This window comes from Phytophthora sojae, assembly GCF_000149755.1.
Source record: "Phytophthora sojae unplaced genomic scaffold PHYSOscaffold_12, whole genome shotgun sequence".
Lineage (NCBI taxonomy): Eukaryota > Oomycota > Peronosporomycetes > Peronosporales > Peronosporaceae > Phytophthora > Phytophthora sojae.
The window spans coordinates 1,180,110-1,205,812 of NW_009258126.1; the positions used below are offsets into that span (position 1 = coordinate 1,180,110).

The 25,703-nt window shown below is 52.5% G+C and overlaps 8 protein-coding genes across 8 annotated transcripts; 4 read left to right on the forward strand and 4 right to left on the reverse strand.

The window, feature by feature from the left end:
- Window positions 1-1,821: 1,821 nt before the first annotated feature.
- PHYSODRAFT_340606 (hypothetical protein) lies at window positions 1,822-2,289 on the reverse strand (the record flags this gene model as incomplete). The annotated part of the gene is made up of 3 exons (XM_009538797.1): window positions 1,822-2,029; window positions 2,118-2,190; window positions 2,247-2,289. The coding sequence occupies 3 exons, from the start codon at window positions 2,287-2,289 to the stop codon at window positions 1,822-1,824; spliced, it is 324 nt and encodes a 107-aa protein (XP_009537092.1).
- A 1,137-nt stretch (window positions 2,290-3,426) lies between these two features.
- Window positions 3,427-3,945, reverse strand: PHYSODRAFT_306674 (hypothetical protein; the record flags this gene model as incomplete). The annotated part of the gene is made up of 1 exon (XM_009538798.1): window positions 3,427-3,945. The coding sequence occupies one exon, from the start codon at window positions 3,943-3,945 to the stop codon at window positions 3,427-3,429; it is 519 nt and encodes a 172-aa protein (XP_009537093.1).
- A 4,686-nt stretch (window positions 3,946-8,631) lies between these two features.
- PHYSODRAFT_340607 (hypothetical protein) lies at window positions 8,632-10,346 on the forward strand (the record flags this gene model as incomplete). Its single annotated transcript, XM_009538799.1, has 5 exons — window positions 8,632-9,021; window positions 9,315-9,385; window positions 9,436-9,577; window positions 9,778-10,104; window positions 10,191-10,346. The coding sequence occupies 5 exons, from the start codon at window positions 8,632-8,634 to the stop codon at window positions 10,344-10,346; spliced, it is 1,086 nt and encodes a 361-aa protein (XP_009537094.1).
- Window positions 10,347-11,147: 801 nt separating this feature from the next.
- Window positions 11,148-12,025, forward strand: PHYSODRAFT_253632 (hypothetical protein; the record flags this gene model as incomplete). Its single annotated transcript, XM_009538800.1, has 3 exons — window positions 11,148-11,166; window positions 11,191-11,537; window positions 11,933-12,025. The coding sequence occupies 3 exons, from the start codon at window positions 11,148-11,150 to the stop codon at window positions 12,023-12,025; spliced, it is 459 nt and encodes a 152-aa protein (XP_009537095.1).
- Window positions 12,026-13,336: 1,311 nt separating this feature from the next.
- PHYSODRAFT_529064 (hypothetical protein) lies at window positions 13,337-13,735 on the forward strand (the record flags this gene model as incomplete). Its single annotated transcript, XM_009538801.1, has 1 exon — window positions 13,337-13,735. A coding segment is annotated over one exon (399 nt), but the record flags the coding sequence as incomplete, so codon positions are not given.
- A 5,587-nt stretch (window positions 13,736-19,322) lies between these two features.
- On the reverse strand, window positions 19,323-19,883 carry PHYSODRAFT_528566 (hypothetical protein; the record flags this gene model as incomplete). The annotated part of the gene is made up of 2 exons (XM_009538802.1): window positions 19,323-19,772; window positions 19,818-19,883. The coding sequence occupies 2 exons, from the start codon at window positions 19,881-19,883 to the stop codon at window positions 19,323-19,325; spliced, it is 516 nt and encodes a 171-aa protein (XP_009537097.1).
- On the reverse strand, window positions 19,875-20,240 carry PHYSODRAFT_411209 (hypothetical protein; the record flags this gene model as incomplete). The annotated part of the gene is made up of 1 exon (XM_009538803.1): window positions 19,875-20,240. A coding segment is annotated over one exon (366 nt), but the record flags the coding sequence as incomplete, so codon positions are not given.
- Window positions 20,241-23,956: 3,716 nt separating this feature from the next.
- Window positions 23,957-24,874, forward strand: PHYSODRAFT_528388 (hypothetical protein; the record flags this gene model as incomplete). Its single annotated transcript, XM_009538804.1, has 1 exon — window positions 23,957-24,874. A coding segment is annotated over one exon (918 nt), but the record flags the coding sequence as incomplete, so codon positions are not given.
- Between the last annotated feature and the right edge of the window lie 829 nt (window positions 24,875-25,703).

Below are 25,703 nucleotides of genomic sequence, written 5' to 3' on the forward strand. Positions count from 1 at the left end.
CGACTTAGTCCCAACGTTAATATGTGAAGTAGCGCTAAAATAATGTTATTTAGCAACAATTTAGTTCAGAAACAATATGCAAACAAAAGCGGCTTTCTACAACTCAAACTGGCGGTTGGCGTCTAGCTTAACTGCACGTATACTCGTTCAGCTGCAACAGGTGGTCTGACTGGACTTTGCGTGAACCTGAGCACGTCTACGATCAGCGATAAGCTAACTGGAAAACTCTTCACTAGTAAACAGGTAAGGTACTTTGCAGTATGTTGTTGTATATTATTCTATTACTAAACTAAATTATGTATGGTTTGGCTTACACCCTATGTTCGCGTGGAGCCAAGACGTGCAACAATACCGTGAACAAGGCTCGGTGCAAAACTTTTGCCTAGGAGCTGCGCAAGCATTTGCGTGCTGGCGACTTCATCATCTATAACAACGAGACAAACTGCAACGTGTACAAAAAAGGTGGAAAAGGGCAAGCGTGCCACCGTGGTCCTCTCATCTTGTTAACCTCCAGATCCAGTGCGCCAGCTCTACGGAGATAGGTTTGGTTCACCGGTGGTTCGAGCGCGGCTACATTCAGATGGCCGATAATGCCGCCTTCGTTGACGAGGTCTACGCGAAGATAAAGGCATGCTCTACCTACATTTCATTGGCGGACCTTGCGGCTTCGCTAGAGGAGATTGTTGCAGCTCGCCCGCGTGGCCAACTTATGGCAGCTTGAGTGGAAATTCTGGAACTAGCTAACAGACGTGCGAACACCTGCATCGACCTGGGTCTGGCGAACAAGATGACCTTTCACTATCAGCGCGCTGGGGATGCTGTAGATTGCATGGAGGGCATGCAGTACGGTAAACAGCTCTTCCGTTATGTAACACGTACAGTGTACCTCATGCAGATGGCTACACCTACGGCAGCAGTGTCAGTGCGCTGGGCGAAGGTCTCGATGAACGGGCGGTCACTGGAGCGTGCGGCGGCGACGTGCGAGCACAGTACGTTCGCGAGCTTAGGTGTCAACACACGCCAAAGGAAGTACAAGCCGGCGCAAGCCGAGAAACGAAGAGGCACAGGGCTCTAAGTGGCTGGGGACACGAGGTGGCCAGCGCTCGGGGCCTCGCACTCAAGAATTTGCGGAGTGAAGCGCCAGTCGAGTGCCTCGAGACGCTTGCAGGTCGGTAGCGCGGTCAGCGGACGACAGCAGACAGTGAGCGAACAGGAGACGAGGGAGATGGGCCAGGCAAGGGCTCTGCTCCAAGGCTCCCAATAGACCGGCACCCACAAGGGCGGGGCGAGTCGGGCGATGACCAGTGTGTCGGCGCCGACCAGCAGACCAGTAGCATGCGAGCGGGCTACGGACGGCACCCAATTGAGACGCAGCAAACGAGGCGAAAGAGGCGAGCAAGTTGAAGCAGAAGAACGAGGCGAACGAGCGCCAACAGAAGAACGAGAGCGTACATATTGAAAAAAATAAACGGACTACGTCCGACTACTTCGCTGTGGCCATCAGCTGTTGCAGTAATTTGCATCCATGGTGGACCTGCGCAACGACAGCACTTCGAGCAGCGGTAGAACCCGTTACAGTTGCACCGATTTGCTTTGGTACCAAATCACAATGTATAGTAAAACAAAATCGTGTCGTCCATTTTTAATATAAATTTTCGTTGGCAAAAGGATTACAGCAGCTTCATCTTCAGCAACTATCTGAGAAGAAAACCCAGTATCATGTATTCCGTGCATATCGTCGACATACCCGACAAAGGTCTGAAGAGGGGCACGGACGATCGGCACTGATTCGCCTGCTGGAGTACACCGACACCTCTCCGTTCATGGACGGAACATTGCATTGACGGCGACTGTCTGAGTGCAGTGAAGTGTCATCTTGTTCACAAGACGAAGGCTCATGCAGTTCATGCAGCTCTTTGCTGCCAGCCCCAGCACCTGCACGGGCAGCTCCGGCATCTGGCTGCGGAGAGCATTGAGCATGACGCCTTGACTAAGCGCCATATAGCGCTTAGCCGCTGCTTTCAGGGCCCTGAACCAACATGTAAGAGCAATTTACCGTGCTGGCATTGGAGGAAAGCATATAATAGCAACATATGTGCTGATGGCATCTTCCATACATCGGGCAATGCGTGGATCGGAAGAGCACAATGTCATCACACTCACGCACCAGCTCCTCGGTCTGACTGCGGGCTGGGGCATTGTCATGTACAATTATGACAGGCTTGCCAGCGAAGTGCTCCTGACACCTTCGCAGTAGGCAGTGTCGACGAAAGAAGCATTTTTCTCCATCTTGGTGCTCCCGCGCTGGGTCTTGTAGTAGATCAGGGGTACCTCAGTAAAGATCGCGCACTGATTTTTGCAAACTCTAAGGGACAGTTTCACAATGGTGCGCTTGCTGTTTAGCGCCCGACCTTGCGTGCAGTTGCATTATAGGTTGCTGTTGGTTCATCGTAGTAAGCAATGAACGCACCTTTACCTCTGTACTTAAGCAGGTCAAGAACGCTGCTTGCATTTCTGAATATTGACCTCGCTATTGCAAGTTCCAGGCCCCATTCACACTTACATTCGCAGCATAGTGCTAGGAATTAGTCGCGATCTACCATTCGATGTGGTTGTCTGTATTGAATGGTGATTAGTAGTATCGTTTTACATAATTTCTAAACACTTCTTGGCGAGCCGATCGTCGTAGCAATAGTTTTGTTAGGTGTTTACTAATCTATATTTTCGGGTGCTTATTTAGGTCACTCAATCGATCACTTCCTATCCGTACACGTATCACAGTCCCAATTAACAGGTTGATCGACATCACACCAACCTTTCGCGAATCTCCTTGACAAAATTATGGTATACAACAGTATACTTCCTTTTATAAGAGCACTCACCAGGCGCCCTTTAGCAAAGCCACGACCTTTCTGGCATGTCGCATGCGACATGCATCATGTGGTGCATTATTAAATAAAAAATCACCCTCTGTAGCCTTTGAAAGTTGATATGAAATCCGATACGTTACTTGATTAAGTTTATGCAAAAGGACCTCTACAACAGCCTAATCATTGGGAAATTGACGGCTGGCTAAACTATCCAAAGTTGTCCAGGCAACAGGGTTTTAACTAATAAAGAGTTTCCTCATCCACACCGAGCTTGACGTCAAAGGTCACACCATGCCCACTTCTGGTCGGCTAAGCAAGCAAGTTTGGGCGATGCGGAGCAAAGGCTTGTTTGCTCAGACCAGCCTTTCAAATCATGTGATTGCTACCCGAGAAGGCCAGTAAATCACAGCAAGCCTCCATTGATGTGACAAGTAAAGAGAAGGGAAACAAATGTCATGTATTTAGTAAGAACTAGCTTTCGCCATGCACTAACCACATAGACGATGCATATGCATCGACGCTTTACTAATGACCATACACGGTATTGGCAGCCACCTTAGTCACGCATATAAACCCCATGGTTAGTACCAAAAGCACCTGAACATCCACCCCGTACGCCACCAACCTGCCTTTCCGCGCTGCTACTCGCCGCCACTGCGGCTGTGCGGTCCGCCGCCAGGTAAGCTGTAGGCACGAAATAAACCCCATAGCTAGTACCTCCAGAAGCACCGCATGCATCACCAGCACCACGCACCTGCATCCCCGAGCTGCTGCTCGCAGCCATCGCCTGATATCTATGCGAGGCAAATTCACGAACGCCGGCATGTGGGTTGATGTCGGGAATGGGAGCTGTCCTGTTCGGGGCAAAACGAGACAGCTCGTGCGATGTTTCGCTGATTTTGTAGTTTGAGTTATAAATAGACTTAGGTTTACTATAGTAAAGTGGGGTGTCATTTTTGAGTCCAAACTCGAAATCTTGAATGCAATGTAAACAGGTTTGGACGGACATGAGCGATAGTGAAACAATAATAAAATATCCACCTCTCGCTTGATGACTAGCAGACCATTGGCACATGGTTGGAGATCAAGAACAAATTTGCTGGCATACACGCCTCTGGGGACAAGATGGGCGTACCTGGTAACACGAAGAAAATGCACTTCAAGCCTTTGCAACGCATCTGCTTCGCAAAACCTAAAGTGATGGTCTTCGTCAGGTTGAGCTCTCCAGTAGGAACATGCAGCAGCGATTGGAATTCTTCCAGAACTAACACAAACGATGTCACAATCGCACTTTATGTGACAAATATGTCCCCGTTTGCGTCGTGTTTGCTACAACCGATGATACCGACCAAAACCATCACATTTGAGTGCTAAATGCATGGCTACGCTCCCTTTTGTACATGTTGGCTAGTGACCATGCCGCGGTGCGGTCAGTCAGCTCATTAGACAGCAGTAGCAAACAATGCGCAAGGTGCACGTACAATCAACTTGGGTGGTAGTAAACGCTCAGCCTATTCCGCTGGCTCTGCTGTCCACGGTTTTGGCGTGCTGACGTAGAGCTTGAGAGCGCGGGCGTGAACGCACAGCACGAGTGGTGATTGGGAATTGTACCAACATAATGGTACGTTTCATTTGCGCTCGACGCAATTGGTGGAGACGAATTTGACGTCTCCACAAATTACGACGGATTTGCTACGAGAAATACGCCACGTTTATGACCGTAGCAAATATCGAGATTGTGTGGGTTTTGGTAGAGCTCCATTGACGACGCATATGCATCGTTACAACAGGGCAAAGGCGAATATATTAAATATACTTATATTATCAATTTTATAAGCCATATAGACGGATGCCGCCTGCTGATATCGGACAGCCAGAACGTCCACATTCTAACAGACTTTTGTAAACCAATTACCTAAAAGCGTCCTTGAATTTTCGTCACTGCGAAATCCAAGGGTTGGCACAAACCATTGCTTTTTGCAGTGATGGACCATTTAAGGACGTTCCCAGGTAATTGGTTTACCATGTATATTAGAAAGTTGGTATCGCACGAGCTGCTCTGCTCGTGAGCAAGTAATTTTGAAAGTTATATGTATTTAGTCAAACAAACGAAATCAACTTGCTCCAGCACAAGGGGCTCTTGTTCATGCTGCTCGCTGTACCGTTGCTTGCTCACGACCCTCTGCACGCTTCTCTGTGGCGAGGGCCCACGATGACGCTCCATGATGCTTGGCCCGGGGGGGGGCGGGTTACTCCAGTTACCATTCTCCAAAGTGCCGTGTTCATGAGCACACGCAACCAGTGGCTAGGCGATTGTGTTTGTCCAGTGGATATTATGAACACGAAGAACCTGAGCCGATTGAGCACGGTAAGTAGTCACTTATGTTTATGCGTTTTTTTATCACTTGAGAAACGGGTTACTAGGTACAACATCGGAGAATTGATCGCTCATCGCGCACTTCGGCATCGAAGGATGGGCGGAAGTATAGCTCGGTCCGATCGTGAAGGGGTTTACGAGTGTAAGCAGCCGTGACTTCAACCGACCCGTGCGACCATGAGGGTCGCTTTTGTCTATCTACTGCTGTTCCTGGTGCTGGACAACTAGAAGATAACGGCCTCATAATATATGTATGGTTTGATTCTATTAACGAACCTTATCTAGTTGAACAGCAAGTTTCAGGAACGAGCTAATGATCTTCGAATCCATGGCCTTGTGGACCTCCCGTCCGCAGCTAGCCCAACTGGGTCATAAACAGCCAATCGAACTTAGTGATGTGCCGGGCTACCAAGAATATAAACTGTAAAACCAGCTTCGAGATTTACAGTATTCGACACACTTGCGGTGCGATTTTCTTCAAACAGTTCACAGTTCGTAAGGACTGTGTCCAGTACACGTACTTTCGGATTTGTACTCCAGAAGGTACTTTAGCCCCCCCTAATTTTCTTTCTTTCCCCCATACTAAACCCTGTATTATACAGGCCGATTTTTTGTACCCCTGGGGTGCAATTGCTCCCCCTCGAGTCCATTTATTATTTCATTTATTGAGTTACTTTGCTAGTTTCACATACTTTAAGCGCTACTTCGCTTACTTCTAAATACCGTTTACTTTACTGACTGCTACCTTAATTATGTATGCTACACAACTACTTACTACTAACACACGCGAGCGCTGGCCGATACCGCCGATTGCCGGCCGAATAATATAGGGAAATGTATGCCGGGCTAGCAGTGTGCTACCTGCCCATGACAGGACTAGGTATGGCCTGGAAAGAAACATAGGAAAGACTTCAATGCCGAGGAAATGTGATATGCTGAACACATTTTAACGGATTATATTGCACGTATGTCGAGTTCAAATGCTAGCTAGCTGAACGCGCACAAGCTGACTCGAGTACCAGTCATTACGCTGTTGGGTAGCGCCGTTGGTTGAGCCGCGCTAGCTGGACCCCGCTGGGTGGGCTTCGCTGGCATTGCCCTTATGGCTACAGTACTATTCGTAGCTATAGTATGCTTCATTCTACAATACAGATAGTTTATTATTCGGTCAGAAGCGAAGAAGAGAATGGATGCGCTGTCTTGTTTTTTTTTTTCAAACAGGACAGCGTCCCTGCGGATATAGTATAGTGAAGAAAAGTCTATTTGTCAACCAGTACACCAGTCGGAAGAATGGGCTGTCATCAGCTGTTAGCACGATGCATCGGTCAATTTAATGCATACCTGTGGGGAGAGACCGACAATTGCAAAGTTCCTGATGTTGCACCATTTTTACTTGAAACTAAGCACAGAATTGTCGAAAAAGTAAGCAAAAGCTGATCGTCATCAATACGCACGTTCACTTCATCAGCAAGCATCTCCGCACGTCTTTTCGATTTCTTCCCAGATACTCTACTCCTGGGAGACGAAAGAGTACGTCGATATTGCGAGGGTGTTGCGGTTGTTTCTGCTGTCTGCCGCGGCGATTTTCTTTTCTGCGAGCCTTGCCTGACCCTCTGGAGTCTGCTCGCGGTACTGGAAAATTGATGGAATATTATAAATAACATTCCATCAATTTTTAAAAATAAACCAAATTAAAAAGTAAGCTATGGCATAGCATCCGCATTCCTTCCATCGGTATTAAGGTTGTTTGGAATCCCTGCACCACAAGGCTCAACACCACCACCTCCATTTGAGATCGCCTCTTCCTCGGTAGTCTCGGGAAAGTAATCCGGGTAATCGTACTTGTAGTCATTTTCGGTTCGATCACCGGTTTGCCGGCTCTCGGTGGCCGCATTGTCAGCATCATTGGTTACTCCCACTCCATTATTTTCTGGAATCGATGCTCTGCTTGCTTGGCAAACTGTAGATCCACCGCTGGGTTTCTTGTTCTCATCGGTATCTGTCCGAGGGCTGTGATGGCCTACCGTCCCGGTAGCATCGGTGACTTTAGCTGGAGCTGGGGTTTCGAGCATAGATTGACGTGCTGCTTTCTGGCGACGCCTAAATTTCTCCAATTTGTCAGGGCAGTTCAGATTGGAGGCAGGCTCCCAGCTCGTTTGGGAATATCCCTTCCATTTCACCTCAAAGTAAGACAAGCCAAAACGAAAAGTTTCACGAAGATTTTTTTCACTTCGTACACTTCCTCCGAACCTGGGCACCATTATTACAGTTAGTACATTTTTCCCCCGAAAACCAACATGAGAACATGTGACAAACACGTGCTGCTTGTTACCTTCAGAACCCTCTTGGTGTTTTGCAGGGATTTTAGCCGTCACGTGGCTACCTCGATCAGGCAAGTCCGCTTTTCGGATTGTTTTTTTCTTCAACGCGCGTGTCTCTTGAAGTTGTGCTGCCTTGAACTTGTTGAGGAGCTCAGGCCAATGCAGACTCGATTCCGGCTCCCACGACGTGATGTCGTAAACCTTCCACTTCACATGGTACTTGGGCTCTCCACAAACTTCATCTCGATGATCTTCTCGACTTCAAACTCGTCGTCTGCGGCATTATGAACGTCTACTATAAGATCGCTTCGACGATTTGCTAGTGAAAGATGCGTTTTGCTTACCAGATGCCTCGGAGCTCACAGTCCTCGCTGCTTTTCTTCGCGCCTTTCGGGGCGGCTGGGTGTCGCGCCCGCTGCCTACTCGGCGCTTCTGTGCCATCTCGACGAGTGACGGTGGGGGGAAGCAAAAGGCGCACTTCTAGCATCCGGATACGTGGGCATTGTTGATCTTGATCATATAACTATACTGATATTAAATTTCGAATCTAAACACATCCGGATACGAAGCACGACAGAGCCGATCGTATACTAGTAATATCTCGATGTTGAGTTGCAAGTGCCAATGTTGACATCGCAGGTGAATTGCTTAGCAGATTCCTTTGGCAATAACAAAGAGACTGGTACTGCTAGATGTCCTACACTGCTTCTAGAGCTCCTCAACATTGTTTTCACAGTGATAAATACACGCTCGGCGTCGCACTCACCGTGCACGTAACCCGGGACATGGCAACGGGCATCACGACCGAGCTCGCGAGAATCGAAACGGCGGGCATGACGGCCGCACACCCACCCACGTGCGTGTAAAGAAGAGGGATTCACCGTTGGGCTGGGGAATGTCAACATAGGCAACGTGAGGCGCTGGAACTCCAGATCAGCGAGCCATCGAAGCTCACCAGAAAACTTGACGGCAAGCATAGCGGCACCCGGAGCAGTGACTGCTGCACGGCGAGCATAGCTGCGGCAAGCATAGTAGCGGCGTAGGCGACAGATGAACAGCGAGCATGGCGGCGGCGGCGAGTGCGGACGTCGGGAAGCATTCCGGTGAGCCCGGCCACAGCGTCACGGCGAGCGTAGCGGTAGCGGGGAGGGACAGTGAGAGCTGCATGACGAGCATGGAGGCGGCCGGCACAGCGAGCGCAGTACGGCGGGCATGGCGGCGGCATGGGCGACAGCAGCACGGCGAGCATAGCGGCGGCCAGAGTAAGGATCAGCAGCATGGCGAGCTTGGCGGCGGCCTTGGCAGCGACGGTCGCTGCGGTGTGTGGGCTCCTAGATGTATGGCACTGGTGTTCCCGGTGGATCGGCGCGGAGTTGGTCAGGACGCGCGTGAAAGGGGCGCCCGAATGCCGATGCGCGACGGAGGTGATGGTGTGTGCGGTGGATCGACGGAGGTCGATGGAGGAAGGAGACTCAAGCTCAGGGGGAGCACGAGGTGCTCGCGGCTGCGAAGAAACAGCTTTTTGCTCCGGTATCTACGCCAATCAGCGCCCCCCCCCTCGTTTGAATTTGCGACGTGTAATTGGCCAGCCATTTCGCGGCCAATCACGCTCGTGCTGCGATCCGTGCCAGAAGATCGTTTATGTGCGCTCAATCCCAAACCTCATTTCCGAAATCGCCCGCTACTACTCAACCGCGCTTATCCAACTATGCTGTCACCCGACCCGCATCGACCGTCGCCGCCAAGGCCGCCACCAAGCTCGCCATGCTGCTGATCCTTACTCTGGCCGCCGCCATGCTCGTCATGCTGCTCTCGCTGTGCTGACAGCCGCAATGCCCGCCGTGCTGCGCTTGCTGTGCCGGCCGAGACATGCTCGTCATGATGCTCTCGCTGTCCCCGCTACCGCTACGCTCGCCGTGACGCTGCGGTCGGGCTCACCGAAATGCTGGCCGACGGTCGCCCACGCCGCTGAGATCGTCCAGGCGGGCTTTGAACTCCATTTCTCACACGTCGGATGTCGTCTAACCTCTAAGATTCCGCTGCTTCTGATGTTGACCACACCAAATCACCGACCATGTGTGGACCACACATAACAGAAGTCAACATTGATCTGGGATAGTCAACATCGACATCTTGGCCGGACCAGTTGCGCTCACAAGTCGTTGACGACTACCGGGCGTATTGAGAGGACTGCCGCGCGTATATGCAGTACCCGCCTCGGCTCTTCGTGATCATGAGAGGCCTCCCAGGCAGTGGCACGACAACGTTTGCTCAAGAGGTCGTTCGTTATGCAGCAACGGTTGATTTCCGCGCCTCGATTTGCTCAGCTGGCCTCTTCTTCCAGCGCGGAGGATCCTATGTGTTCGACGCAAGTCGGCTTTGGGAGGCGCATCGAAGCTGCTACGAACAATGCAGAGAACTCCTGTGGCGCAGCACCGACCGTGGCGTGGATATCGTTATCGTCGACAACTGCAACCTTCGGATGGATGATTTTGAGCGCTATCAGGATCTGCACATTCCCTCTGACAAGCTTGCGGTTGCTGCGTTCGAATGCCCCCCTGGTATAGCGGAAGCAACACTAATCGTGTTGGTCACGCTATCCCTGGTCGCACTTTCGTGGAGTACCTCAACATCTGGACACACAACGCACCGGAGGAACCGCGCCCCGACAACGAGGTGGACACCGTCAATGAGCTCCACATCGATGACGAGCTGACCACCGTCAATATGCCGCGCGCCTACATCATCACGCTGGAAGAGTTTATGCGTGATCGCTAAGGTGCTCCGGCAATGCTGAAGCGGTGACTGGTAGCTTCAGTAAATGTCTAATTTGACGTATCCACTCTTGCGTTGGCGCTTATCTCACCACTTCTGCATCTTTTTGTAAAGACAATCATGTGCATCTACTCGTACATCTCTCATTGAGTCACCAAGTCGACTACGACTTGGAACGTCTCTACGCTGGCTTAGACACTTGTTACTGAAGCCAGCTCAACAACGACTTATACCAAATCAACGTTGACTTACAGTCCTCTTGATTCCAAATCGAATTGGGCCACATCCATTTATTTCAACTGTAGGATTTGCGGTTTCACTTTCTCAAAGAACTTTGAGTGCAGCAAAGTGCTGATGGCGAAGCGATCTCAAGTTGCAGAGAGCGAGGGAACTACTGGTGGTGCTGCTCGCGAGGCGCCCATGACGAGGGGCAAGAAAGCTGCAAAGGCGACGGACAAGCCAGCGACAAAGCGGACGAGCGCGCTTACTGACAAGTCAGCAAACGCTGCCAAGACCACGCCTGCCACCGGCAATGCCAAGCAGAAGCGGAAGAAGGGGGAGGGACCAGACACTTCGCCAAGCCCTCGTAAGCAGAGGAAGACTACCAAAAGACTGGCGAAGGGTCAAAGGGGACGACGCGCGAGTTGGGCGCCGCGGGTACATCGGAGAACGAGGCGACGACTCGCGATGGAGAGACGATTCCCCTGGTACCCAAGCACGCGCTCCGGTCCACGTGCTTGGCTCTACAAAAAAAGATCGCAGACGAAAAGGGCGAGCACCGGCAAGGCAGGTGATTACTACAATATGTCAGACTACCAGAATCGTGTGTGGGTGGATAAATACACAGCTGCTAGGAACAGCGGCAACGACTTGGACTACGAGGCTTTGGGCAAGTTGACTCAATTCAAGGCGTTCAAAAACAACCCAGAAGAGCTCCATCGTCACGAGCCTGCGCTGCTGAAAGAGTTCTACGCGGTTTACTTAGCGGACCAAGCCCTGAAAGCAGACGCACACGCGCAGACCGCTGGATCGGGTTCGTCGAAGCTATCGCAACGTGGCGAGCACCTGGCGATCGAGCAATGCGACATCCAGGCGACTCAGCAGCTTATCGCAGCCAGAAACCAAGCATCGCAAGCGCTAGACCAAGCTCCAGGGCCTCCAATCTCCGTCCAAGCGCAGACACCCGTGGCCGTGCAGGTGGAAGGTGCCCCAGCTCAAACCTGCAAACCCACCCTTTGCGAGGGGAGTATGCGGATTTTGAACTCTCTATTTCGCAAGCTCTGAGGCAGTTCGGAGGACAGCTAGAGGAGGCGCAAACGCGCTCAAGGAAATTAGAGGAGCAGTTAGCAGCCGCTGAAAACGAGCTGACCGAACTCAGGAATTTTGATCTCCCAGACAACGATATAACTATCGCGTTGATGAAGGAGTTGCAGAATTCGATTTTACAACTAGCCAAGGAGAAGGCGATTTCAAGTGGCTTGCGCAACAAACTTGCCCATGTGGAAACTAAGTAGAATTTGTCGAACCAATCCGTCACCACGCACGCAGACAATCTACTTAAGGCGCAGGCTAGCCATGCTTAGAAACTCCAGGATGTGCACGAAGACATGAACAACCTCACGAGAGAGGTGGACGAGCGCAAGAAAAAACTGGTGGACCGGGAGAAGGAGGTGGCTACGTGAGAGAAGAATATGGAGAACAAGGAGGAAGAACTTGCCGAGGAGCTGCAATCCCATGAGGCCAAGCTCAAAGAGGACTGCCGGCGTCTTCAGAACGTAACGCATCGCCTGCAACGGGAGCGGGAGCAGTTGGACGCGGATGAAAATAAACGAGAGAAGCAACAAGGAGGCTGAATATTGCTGAGGCAGGAAATGAACAGACTCCTGGATGAGCAGTTCAAGAACGACGGGTGCCCAGCTACGTTTAAAGAGCTCGAAGCCAACCGCAACCGGATCGAGGAAGAGAGGGCGGCGATGCGAGCAGAACGGGATGGAGTGATAACGCAGTTGGAATCGATGAAGGCTGCGCTAGAGGCGGTGAAAACTGAGAACAGCGGATTGCAAGACACCATCGCGAGACGAGAGCTGAACGAATGAGGCGTTTGGATCGAAGACGGCGGACGCTGAAGAGTTTGAGGTGCTTGCGGTCGAGTTCTGGGAGAAAAGAAATGAGTTGGTCCACGACAAGACAGTTGGTCCACGACAAGACAGGTACCGTCATTCACTCGATGGACCACGGCAGATACGCGTGTGCATGCGCGAAGATTATGGAAGCATTGGCTGCGTTTGAGAGTGCCATCCTGCCGTAGTTGTGTGTGCTGCTGCGTTACGATGAATGAATACACATTTCCAAGTCACTGATGACTTAGAGCGAGTCAACTTTGACTCGAATATGCTTGTTTTATTGATCGCGAAGCTAACATGGACTTAAACCATGTCGACATTGACTCAAACGTACTAGTTTCAGTAATAGCGAAGTCAACGTCGACCCTGAACGAGTCCACATTGACTCGGACGACAGCGACCCAACGTTGACTTACAAACTCGGTTTCAGTATGAACCCCGATAGGGTCGTTTTACTTGAGTTTGTATAGACAGTAGCCGAAGCGAAAAATGGCCGACTTTTCAGATGAAGAGGATCGCCAACTCGTTCAGCTCGAGGCGGTGTACGAGCTTTCCCCCCACGCTATTTCCGCCCGCCACCAGACCGAGCAGGACTGCATTTGGAAGCCAAAGCCGCGTCTCCTCTACGGTGTTCACCTTCACCACATACCATTGCGACCCTATCACCGCAAGAAACCTACAACGCCACTGAGGGACTATTCTGCCTACTCACCGCAGCGGGTGCTGGGCTCCAGATAGCGGCGTGCGGCGATGTGCGCGCGAGTGAACGTCAGCTAAATACCGGGGAGATTACAATGGCTGGGTGTCCATGCTGATCGAAGAAGCGAATATTCAAGTGAATGACGAATTTCTGGATGCTGGATCCGGCGTGGGAATGTTCTCGCTCAAATCTCACTGCAAACGCAAGTATTTCGTGCGGTTGGTATTGAGATCCAACGTGACCTGGCCGCTAGAGGTATGGAGCCGATTGCGTCTAGGGCATCGCGCTTTCCACACTTGCTCAAGATCAGCGTCGTCACCGCAGACATCCGCAATATTGGTGAAGTCAGCGATACTGTTATCAGAGCTGATCCAGACTCGAAGTTGACTCAACCCAGCTCCCTTAGCAGCTCCGCCACCCTTTTATTTTGCCACGACACTGTGTTCGAAGAAGATGTGGTTTTGGCAATGCGTGTTTTGGGCATGAAGCTACCTCATCTACGTCTGGTGGTGCTGACAACACGAGTGTGTCTACGGCATCGTAATACGTGCCTAAATTCGTTTTGCTAGCGGTGGAAGTTACTGAAACAATTCAGGTTCCGATGACTTACACCAGCTCCCTTCGGGATTTACACCTGTACGCAGCTGAACGAAGATGGTCGATGCAGTACATACGATCACTACTCTAACATTGCCACCGAGGGTTAAACCAACAACTATGCATTAATTGCATGAAAATCAATCACATCTCTAATCAACTTCGACCTGCAGTTGAGTTTGACAGCGTAATGAAGCCCCTGTCGCCCCATGAGCTGTCATACCAGGTCCAGAGAACACAATACAAGATGAAGTGTTCGTAGTGGACGAGCTTACTCGAGTCGACGTACGGAATCGTGGGCCCCGTAACCAGACCCCAGCCGACCACGAAGACTCCATGCTTCAAGCTGCCGTTGTATCTGTCGTTCTTGAAGTCTTGCCACACCTCGCTGTCCCTGACGTGCTCTTGGCGTCCTCCCTGCCGCTTGTTTCCACCGTCATGCCTTCGGCTTCGCGCTTGGACATTCACTGTGGAGTCGACTCGCGTTAGGGTGAAATGTCAGCACCCGCATGGTTTCACCAGCGGTGGGGGGCACGTAGCTTAGGTGGGTGCAGATGCGCAAGATCGCCTCCTTGCTCAACTCCTTCCGGGGGTAGCCGGTGAACATCTCGTCCTGAATGTAATACGGTTGTCGACAACACCACCACCCTAGGTATGAACGCCAAAGCTGTCAAAACGCCGCCTTACCTTGTGGGGGTTGAAGATGGTGTCCAGCTCGCACACCTACCGAGCCCACAGCATCTCCAGTAGCCCTGACGCCTCACGTACATTGCCGAAGTAGCGGCCGCGCTCTTCCACGAACAGGAGCGTCCAGGCCTCGATCGGAACAACTCGGAGTTCGCAGTGGCACCGGTAGAGCCGTACTCGTAGCTCCTCGACCAACGTACCTCGAGCGCGCGAAGGCATCTATAGAAGGCAATGATACAAGGTAAAAGAAAGTTAACATTAGTGAGGGGTGCATCGTATCAATCCAGAAGTTTGCCATAGTAGAGAAGCGCTAATCCTGCGCGGGCACCTGGCAATCTGCGGGTGTAAGTGCTTGTGCGGTGGCCAATGGTGGCGCGGAAGCCCGGCACCCATGCCCATCTACCTTTCAAGGTGAGAAATCCGCAAGCAGATCGCGTTGGCCAAAACGCTGTCGGCGGGACATTGAAGAGTCGCAGTTACCCTAACCACCTGTATGGGTTGAACCGGCACTTTCCCCCGAGGTTTGTCTTATCCCAGCAAAATCGTGATGACGGTCGCCGGTGGGTTAAGTACGTTCTAAAACGGCTGGGCTGCACTTGACTAGTAACACTTGCAGCGACGAGCCAACCGAGGTACCAGCGATGACGGCTTGGGCTGTAACCAGCGCTATCTCCAACGTCTTGTTTTCGACGATGGCCATATTTCTTAGGATTCTTAGTGCACTTCCTCCTAGAGCACCTGCGGCCGGATTTGCAACGTGTTAGCTTGAGTTCTCCACAAATCGTAGTCAGCACCCCAGCTGGCTTTGGAACTTCCAAACTCGGCCCATCGTGTCTGGCCGACTGACTTCTCTACTAGTCGAGTAGGAACTGAGGGATGCGTGGACAACGCCGCTATCCATTTCAGAGAATGCGATGCCCACCAGCTGCGATGCATTGATGACTACTTGCTAGAGGCGGAGGTTGAGACGGATGCTAAGGCAGCGGCGTGCTTCTCCAACAGCGTTTGTCGCGGTTTAAGTGCCGTGTGAAGCCCCGGTATGGTTCACTAGACTTGTACATTGCTCACCAAAAGGCGCCTCAAGATTTCCCGACTATAGGCTACCTCCACATTATCTAGATCCTGTTCTTAGCGACGCTCCGGCGGTGAACATATGATATAGCGATCGCTTGAGCGATGCAAGCATTGGATAAAAATACTTAAATTTCAGCGAGCACATCCACACCTTACCCACGCCTCTATCACTTTACTAATTTGAGTCACTGTTGCAATCGACGTTTTAACGCTAACACCGTTGCCTTAAATTTGGATTTAGATAAGCAACACATGCGGAGTCGGCAGCATACATGAACCCGCAGAATCCAGTGGGAACTTCGTTAAAGATACTGGACACGGATGTAGTGATCACTATGTTGGATGGCGTTCTATTGAGCTAGTGACTTAACACTCATTAAATTTGTCCTAGGAAATTGGACAAAATTGGTCCTTGGTGTCGCTTGCATAAGCCAATTTATCCTACCTCCCGGTCCGTAGGACAAACCTCGGTATTTGTCTTACCACCGTATTACCCAGACAAAAAAAACATGGCGTGTCGGTTTTGTATCGGAGCTGGAAATATTACTAGCAATGTCAATACTCAAGATCAAGTCAAACCTTCAAATTTGCCCTAGCATGCTAGGACAAACTTGTCAAGCTAATATGCCATTAGACACACTTTCAAATGGCCATTATGCCTGCACGACAATTGATATATGAAGCTAATGCGTCCACAGAAAGAGTAAGTACAGCAGTTTCAGCGTATGCTAACAAAATTTCATTTTCATGTTTCATTTTACGACAGCGTCAAGCTTTTGGACCGTCCATTTATCCTATTGTACTGGGGATTAAGAGTTTCGTCAATAAACAACAAACGAACTATGCTACTGTAATTATTATTTGTTTCTAGTTTGTAGCATTGGCCGCAACAGCGATACGTGTAGCATTCGCGGATACTTCCTATCGACTTGACAACATCGCCTGCACCCAGCCGTTATAGGCGCCTGTCAGCACTGACGCCTGGGTGAGCTTCTACTTCGTTTCTGTTCAAGGTTCACAACTCTGGATATGGTCGTCTTTGTGGGTACAGACGATAGAGTGTGCATACATAGAAATGCACTCCCGAGTGCTGCGCTCACCATCAACTTCAGCTCTTGATTTGCAGCAAAGGACACAAGTAGCTTGACATGGTCAAGTTCACTCGCCACAGATTAATGAAAAATTGAAGAGAGATTTCGGATTGCCGATTTTTGTCACCCCAGCGTCCAATTTTGACGTACAAAGATGGGTTTGGTTCCAGCAGAAAGAGGACGAGGTTCGACTATTTGTGGAGCTACAACGGATCAAAAACGTTTCAATTGCAATCAATCAAGTTTTAAAGCCATCTCAGATTGCAGGGAGTGCCAGTTTAAGAGATATTTAAGATTGAAGTTTGTATGCATATGTCATACGTTTGCTAGAGTCTCCTTTTATGAAATGAAACCGACCGATCATAGCGATTTGATTCGAGACATCATATATTCACCGTTTCTGCATCGCCGTCAACAGACATGTCGCTGTCGGATTCAAGCCGAGTTTTACCGTATCACGGTGATACTTTCATCTTTTGCATAAATGCTCCATTGAGTCTTATCGGAATTTTCTCAAAATATAATCAAAATCCAGTTCCATATTAATTGTGCCGAATCACAAATAATGGTGTTACTCTCAGTCTCGCGGTACGCACGGACGTGGGCCGTGGTCAATCGCCAAAGCGCTTTGTGTGCAGCTCTTGAAAAAGATTCGCCGTGTGGAGGCTGGCAGCACGGCTACCAGTTGCATCGGCGTATACCAGTTGATAATAATGGCCTTCTCGACATCGGTTGGTTGGAATTGGACCCCGACTAGTCTCGATATCGGCACGCGACCGCTGACCGGACCCCGGTTCGACAAATCGGTGTCGGTGTCCTCGTTGCTAGGCCTCAAGTCGGTGCTCTGCACCACATCATCCGTCGGATACAACCGGTCTCGCTGCTGGAAAACGCGAATCATACTGTTCTCGAGCGTGAGCTTTAGAGCCTTTTCCTGTTGTAGGCCAGGTCAATGTTCTCATCAATGTTCTCAAGGTTGGAAGCGACTTGAAGTTTGCTGCCTTGGGCGAGAGCTGAGAGGGTTAAACTAAGGTTCGGAGAGCGATTGATGATACGTCACCCGTCGATCAAACACCTAGATCCAATGAAACAGAATCTCAGTCAGTGTTTGTCTCCAAAACAACGCATCCTTACTCTTGAAAACGAGGAAGAAAAAAAACTTACACTTTGTTGTACACCAGGCTGCTGTCCTCAGCGAAGAAAACCGTGACTCATACTGGATCAGGACGTTCTATGCCGGGCACATTGCAATGTCTGGGCACTGGCCTGGTCTTCTACATGGTAGACTTTGACGCCTCTCTCCTCGGCTGCTACGATCCGTTCTGCGACGTGAGGCAGTGTCACATAAAACCGAACCGGCAATCAACTCGGTCGCTCCGTCGAGCTCATCGCACAACACGACGATTTGAAGCTTCCCGCAGGTGGCGACACCTTCGTTCTCCAGACGTCCGAGCTCGCGAACCAGCGTCTTGTGGTAGTTGTCGTTGGATTTGTCTTTATCGAGACGAAGAAGTAACCCCTCCTTCGTGACGAGTGGTTCCATTTCTTCTTGGACGAGCTGCAGGCGTCGGTTAGCAACATACCCGCCCCCAACAGCCCCGATGTTTGGACATCGGGGCTCACCGCTTCTTGCCGCGTTGCGGACCTGCCGTGATGACGACAGCGTTGGCGCGTTGCTGCGAAAACTGGACTCGGGAGCATTGTGGGGACAGAACGGCCGATGCGAGTAGGATTCCAGTGAAGAGAGCAGCGCGTTTGGTGATGGCGCGAGGATGGCGCCCAGTGCTGCACCAGATGGGGGAAGTTGCTGGACCACAGGCAGTGGCGGCGCTGGGACCAGTCGAAGCAGCTTATTCGTCGGCATGGAGTCCATTGCACCGCGGCTACTCCAAGGAAGCTGAAGAGCAAGTGAAACAAATTGGGGAACGGATCAAAGTCTGACGGCACTTGGCCTCCGGCGACGCCAGACATCGATGTCGGCGCCAGATTGTATCGTTGAAGAGGCGAACGCAAAATTGAGCTACTAAAAAACACGTTACGGATTTCACCGAATAGTACCCGGGTCACTATTTAGTTTATCCACAAAAATCAATCGAATTTGGGAGGAAATAACTGCGCCTCGGCAAAGAGTATTTATTCAAAATCACTCCATAACAAATGCAGCCACGATCCGCCGCTACAATTACACTGGATTAGATTGGCTATTTCGCAATATTGATCACGCTATAATACTTTGGACATCGTGCATTGAAAACAGTGTTTAACACTACCGCGGATATTCGACATCAAAGCATGCTGTGTATTACGTCACGTTATAAACGATATGCACCTTCGTCCTACTCATCAACGGCATCGATGTCGTCAAGTGCGTTGCTGAGCTCCTCATTCAAGCCGGTATCTTCATCCAACGCTGAGCCGCTTGTTTGCTGCGCGGTCCACTGCTGCAGGAACTTCCGGCCGTAATCGGCATGCTTCCGGATGAACTACTCGCTTGGGTCCTTATGAAACCCAGTGGCGTCGATGGAGTTGTTGACAACGAACTGTGGTGTCTCCTTCCACGCATCGGCGACCCACTTGGAGACCAAATGTCCTCTAGGAGGCCTGGTGTTCCTGCCTCTCGTGTACTCAACTTGGTCGGAGTTCTTTCACTCGTCAATTGTAGAGCACAGCAAGTCCTTGAAGCGCTTGAAGATGCCGATGTCGCCGGCTAGTAGGTAAGGTGCGAGCCACCGGGGATGACGCACAGCGAAATGCCGCGGCTCGCACACTTTGCCTTGGCCTTCTTGGAGAGGTGCGCCCGCATCGAGTCCCAGATGATTGCTTTCCCGTCGGCCTGCAACACCGGCGTAAAAACGACATCAATCCAGTTGCACAACAGGTCCGAATCTACCCAGGCTTTGGGTTGATAACCCACGTACACTGCGCCTTGTTTCGTGACTGGACGGCTTCCCTTTTTGTGCTTCCAGATACCAAGGGGCGGTAGCTCCACACCAGATGTCGTGACTGCCATAGCCGCCGTAACGCGCATGGAGGCAAACCCAGTTGACTTCGCGACGACATGGCGCGCTCCACGAACCTGAATGGTCTGCTTCCTTGCGTCTTCAAAGTACACTACCGTCTCATCCATGAGAACGGTGTGGTCGGGGTTGAAATTGGCCTTGCTCTCAACCAGAAAGCGCATGTACGAAACAGCGCGCTCAACAAGCAGGTCGTCTGACAGAGTGGTAAGGTCGGTTCGGCGGTGGAGCGACAAGTCGATGCGGCGCATGAAGCAGGAAACCCACTGATGCGAAGCATTGAAAGTACGAATAGGTTCTTCGACGTTTTCCCCATACAGATACAGCGCCTGGGCTGCAATCCAGGCTCTCGTGACCATCTCCTTCTTGATTTTTCGCGCAAAGATGCGGCGCCTTCCTCCGCCCTCGAGTCGAATTCGGTGAGGAGACGCAGACATGACGACCTCACGCTGCCTCCACCATTGCCGAACCGTGCCGAGATCGAGGGACCAGCTCAGTCTGCCGAAGTGACGGACCGCTCTGGTGGGGACACCCTCGCCTTCACATTCAATCCACTTGATGACCTCTTGTTTTTTGGCGAGTGGGATTGTCGACCGCTTGCTTGACATTCTCGAAAAGTTGTTGTGGTAGCACTAGCTGTGGCGATGTGCCTGCCACTCGTGGTGTATTGGTGGGTGAAAAAAAGCTTTCGCGTCTGCCAGAGACGATTTAATGCAGCTAGGAAATTGGCCCTGCACCATAAAACATGCCCTGCAAAATCGTGGAATATGTTCTGCAAAAATACCGACCTCTGACACGATGGGATTGGAGATTTTCGAGGATTCCCTGAGCCGCGCCTGTGATTGGTTGGCTTGGAGGCTCACTATGGGAAAGGGAGGCAGCGACACGTGGCGTATGGGAAAAGCGGATCCCGGCTGGACTCGCGTTGGCAGTGTACAAGGTTTGGTGACCCCGGATGGAGATGTCCCCAAGAGTGGACCCCGGCTGGAACCAAGTACGAACGAGAGGCAAAGCCCAAGGAGGCGTAGAAGTGCCTCCGACTGGAGGCCGCCTGCTCTTGGTGCACTGTACAACGCAAGGGGAGCCCGACCGGATCGAGTAAAGACCCAGAAACCGTGAAGCTGTCCAAGACACCCCGGATGTGAAGCCCAAGTGGAGTATGATCCCGGTTGGAGATAGCCGTGAATCCCGGAAGGAGATACCAAGATACCATCCCAGATGCAAAGATCCAGTATACAAAGTACAAGATGTTTCCGACTGACCAAACCGACCAGCCAAGATCTGTTCGGATTCCGTGGAACATTGAACTTCGCATGCGTACCCAGTGATGATTGTACTTACTGGAAGTATGCTACGAGGGACCGCGGACGATTACGGCGACAAGACCATAGCGAAGACAAGTCAAGATGGATTGCATGTAAAGATCGACAGAAGATAGCCAGACAGAGAGAGAGACCACATATAACAGATAAACAGAGTTCGTTTTGCTAAGGATCGCGCAGGTGAGTTGGAGCAGCCTACCGGACATGCATTCCCGGAGGACCGACTAAGTCTTCGTGTGAGGGCCCAGCAACTGTGACATCTGGGTCGAGCTTCCGCAACCAAGTCCAGTCCAAGTTGGGGTGAGTACCGGGCGACAACCCGAGGTTGATCCATCCCATTTCATTTCCTAGTTGCGGTTGAGCTCGTCCAGACCAGGAAGGCCCCGCATTTCATATTACCGATTACTTGTCACCCCGGTTGGAGTAGCCCCGGGTGGGAAGTACCGATTTAAGAGCTATTGTGTGATAGGAGGTATCTGATTGTGTAGGTTTCCTCAGTACTTGAGGGTGGTGCGCATGAGCCGACCGGGATTGACCAGTATCCCGGAGTCCGGCTGGAGATGATTGGAGTAGTGACCGACCCTTTCACGGTCCAAAAGAATATGAAAGGGCTACGTGTTTGTATATAACTATGTATCTGTTTGTATTGTTTGGTTGTTTAAAGGCTGTCAGAGGCGACGTCCAGGAAGGTTACGTTCTGCCCTGCTACCTACCGACCTACAAGTATCAAGACAACTCATCCACGGTTGAAGACCCCTGGTTACGAAGACAAACGAACCCACAGGGATTGTTCACAAGGACACACGCCACCCCGGTTGGAGTGTACATCTAGGTGTACTATCTCCGGCTAGGGTCTGTTCTGGGTGCACCCCTTTCGGGGTCTACACCCGGGACGCACCGAGCTATACACCTGGGTGGTCAGGCGTTCACCCGCCGCGCCTCAGCTGATGCGCGTGCCCGGATTCGAACCAGGGATTTCACCGGAGTTGTTTATATTTTGTACGTTTATATAGGTGCGCTAACTTTCCTAACTAGCGTCTATGACAGCTAAGCGAGGAGACATGCGCGAAGGGCGAGGACGCGGAGAGGTGTCGCGTCAGTCACGTCGTGCGGCGGGGCCTGGCCGGAGTCCAGATCCCAACCGGGTTGCTGGACTCGCGGGAGTGCGTTGCGGTCCTGCAGATGCTCCTGTTCTAGGCCGGGTTCCAGTTCGTCAACGTGGTGCCGGCCTGGGTGGAGATGCGAGTGTCCAAGGTGGAGCCGATGTCCATCCGGACCCTGGTCGGAGACGTCCAGCGACTGCTTGCGGTCGAGCTCATTGAGTGGCGCGAGCTGGTCGTCGGAGCGACGTTCAAGATCCTGCCAGCGTTGGAGGCCCAAACGAAGACAGAGAAGCCGCCGATCGTGGATTACCACGCGGAAGACGCGGATGGAGATCTATTGATGAAAGACTACGAACTCTTGCTGGGCCGGACCTGCGTCTGACTGGTCTTCGTCCCATCCGGAGTCCGAGCGGGTTGTCCACCGGTGAGCCTGCGCCCAAGCGTCCGCAGCATGCGCCGCCAAGGGCCGAGAGCTCGCTTGCGTCCCCGCCGTCCCAGTTCGAGTCGCTGCCGTCCGAGTTTCCGTCGGCTGAAGAATCCGCCCGGGATGCCCCGGCCAGAGGTGCAACCTCGGACCCTGTCTCGAGCATAGTTGGCACCTCCGACCGGGCTTCCTACGGCGCGACGTCCGAGTCGTACGTGTCCAGGAACACCACCTCGGACTCGTCGACCTCGACGCTCGGGTACAGCGCTGCGTCGCACATGCCGATGCCCCAGTTGGGATCCTTGGCGATGTCCACCCGGGGTCCGGTTGGTGTGTCGGTTGGCGCTGGAGACGTGGGCTTCTACGTGACGCGCGAAGTAGTCCCCAAACGTGAGCCGACCCCCGACCAGGCTGAATGTCAACATGGCACGCTTGGACGAGGAGGCCAGCCGGCCGACATCCAGGACGCGGACGTCGACGAGGTCCCGGACGCACTGACGCTCAAGGCGTGACTCGCTGACGAGTGGCTCGGAAGCTGTGTCGACCGGGAAGGATCCCAGCCAGGATGCCAAAGCCAAGCTTGCTCTGGTCGAAGCCAAACGGGAGGCGCGCGAAGCCGAGCGCCGGGCCCAGGAGCTTGAGCGACACCTGCATGAGGTCTACACCCAGGCGTCCCAGGCCGCCTCGCAGTTTCTGACGGCCGAAGCCAACGTCGAAGCTGCTCGTCTTGAAGCTGCGCGAGCCGAGCGTGAGCGTGTGGAGGCAGCTGCCACGGAGTACATCCGCCAACAGCTAGCTGAGGCCGAAGCGAAGCACGCCGCCGAGATGGCCGCCCGGGCCGGGCAGGCCCAGCAGGACCTGGTCCCGTTGGCAGCCAGGCTGCAGGCGTCGGAAGTCGCGCGTGCGCGAGAACGTATGTCTGCTCAGAATATCCAGCGTTTCCATGTGGGACAGATATGCGACCTTCAAGCAACATCTGCCCAAGCTCAACCTGAACGGGGAACATCCGACCCTAATCGGGCAACTCCCATACAAACGGGAAGTTACAACCCTGAAAGGGCAACGGGCGTAATCACGGGAAACGCAACGGTCGCAGGTGCACAGCCGGAACAGAAGAACACGACCGAAGCCGGCTGGGAACAGCTACTGGCGACACTGCCGGAAGTCGACGTCGCGCGTCTAGCAAGGACTCTGAGGCCGACTGTGGTGAAGAATGAGCCGGCCGCAGTTAATGCGGCGCACCGATCTACTACGGCGACCCAGGTTGCCCCGACGGGGACCTCCCGTCCGGGGACCAAAACGACGGTGAAGTTTCCGGCCCTGGCGATAGCAAGACGGGCTCGGAGGCGGCAACTCCGGGTTGCGCTGCTCTCGTTACGTCCTGACACAGCCACCGACACGAACCATACCGGCGGAACCCCTCGGAAAGGCCTCCATGTCTCCCTCCTGTCGGCTGCCGACCGTAGCACCCGTAACGGTATGACACCATGCGGCAGAAGACGTCTGAGACCCCGATGGAGTTCTTTTACAGGCTAAACGAGGCTGCAGTCAAGGCGGGGATCAAGTACCGGAAGTCCAAGAAGGAACGCAAGCAACATGTCAAGCGTTTCCTGAAGAATTTCCGGGACTCCCAGCTGAAGGCCATCCTGGCTAACCAGAAGATCCGCAGCCTGGAGGACCTCGAAGACATCCTGGAGCAACAGGAGGACCTGAACCTGGATGGGGGATATGATACGCCATCGCCCAGGCGGAACTTCCGAGCAGGCAACATCCAGGATTCCCGTTTCAAGCCGAGGCGCCGCGCGTTTGTGGCAACTTCGGATGGGGAGTCCGGCTACGAATCTGAAGGTCGTGTACGCATCGAGAATGAAGTTGAAGAAACCAAGCAGTCCCAAGCGGAGTCGAAGGAGTCCAGCCGGAGTACCCCGGCTGAGGTGGCGCCAAGTTCCCCAACCGTTGCTCAGATCCCGGAGACCGAGCTCCGTCAAGCCATTTTCAAGGCGATCGAGCAGAGTAGGTGGCGCCCGCCTACGCAGAGTGATTCCCGTCCAGGGCGGCAGTCGCCCCGGCCGGGATGGCAGTCGCCCCGACGGGAGAACCCTGACCGGAACGAGTTTTGCGAGAAGTGCCTCAAGTTTGGTCACAAGGAGCAGAACTGCTGGGCGGAGATCGTTTGCGACCGGAGCAACCGGAAGGGCCATCCGGGATACGCGTGTCGAGTGAAGCCGTGCTCACGCTGTGGCAAGATTCATGAAGGAACCTGTGGAGATTACGACGCCTTGGAAGCCGTGAAGACACTCGCTCGGAAGGGGATGTTGCAAAACCTGCCTCCACCCCTGCGCAAGCAACTGCTGGGTGATGAGGCCGATCCGGGGTCGTCGTTAAACTTATAAGCCCGCTGGATGGGGATCCAGAACGCGCCGGGCTGGCGAAACCCAAAGGATTGTGTGTCTTAGTTAATGTCGGACCCGGGTTGAGAAGGAGAAAACCAGATAACCACCAATGCATGTCAGCTATATTTCAGGACCAGTTTGACGACCCCAACTGTACGGATCCTGGACGGGAAAACCCGGATGGCGATGACCAAGTCGAAGTCATCCTACAGCCCGGACAGAGATACGGTTGGTGGGAGGATCACGAGCCTGAAGAGAGTCATGAAGTGGTGACAGTACATGGGGCGGTGAACGATCTCCGAACGATGATACTCTTGGATACTGGTGCATCTGGAAGCATGATTATCTTGGACCTTGCGCGTAGGCTCAAGCTGAAATTCCGGATGTTGCCGGAGCCGATCAGGGTGTCCGGACTAGGAGGTGCTCCCACGAACATTACGTCGTACGCCCGGGTGAAGATCACTCTGGGATTCCGCGTGGTGTATGTGATGAGTGTCTGGTTGGCGAATATCGGCGAAGGATTGGAAGTACTTCTGGGGATGAACTTCATGTATGCGGCTGGAGTGCGGTTGAGCGTGCGAGAAGGACTAGTGCAGCTCCCGGACGAAGAAACGGTTGTGATGTGTGACGGTCCGCGCCGCGACAAAGTGGGCTTGGATCTCCCGGTAACCCCGGATGAGGGGATCTATCTCCGTCCGGGGGAACATGGGATCGTGAAGGTTAGGTACGGCCAGAGCAACCCCCAACGGGATGTCGTGTGAGCCGGCCGGGGTGATCGTTGGGTCACCAAGATCCTGTATGCTACCCAGTCGTGGGCGTCTTCGGTGAA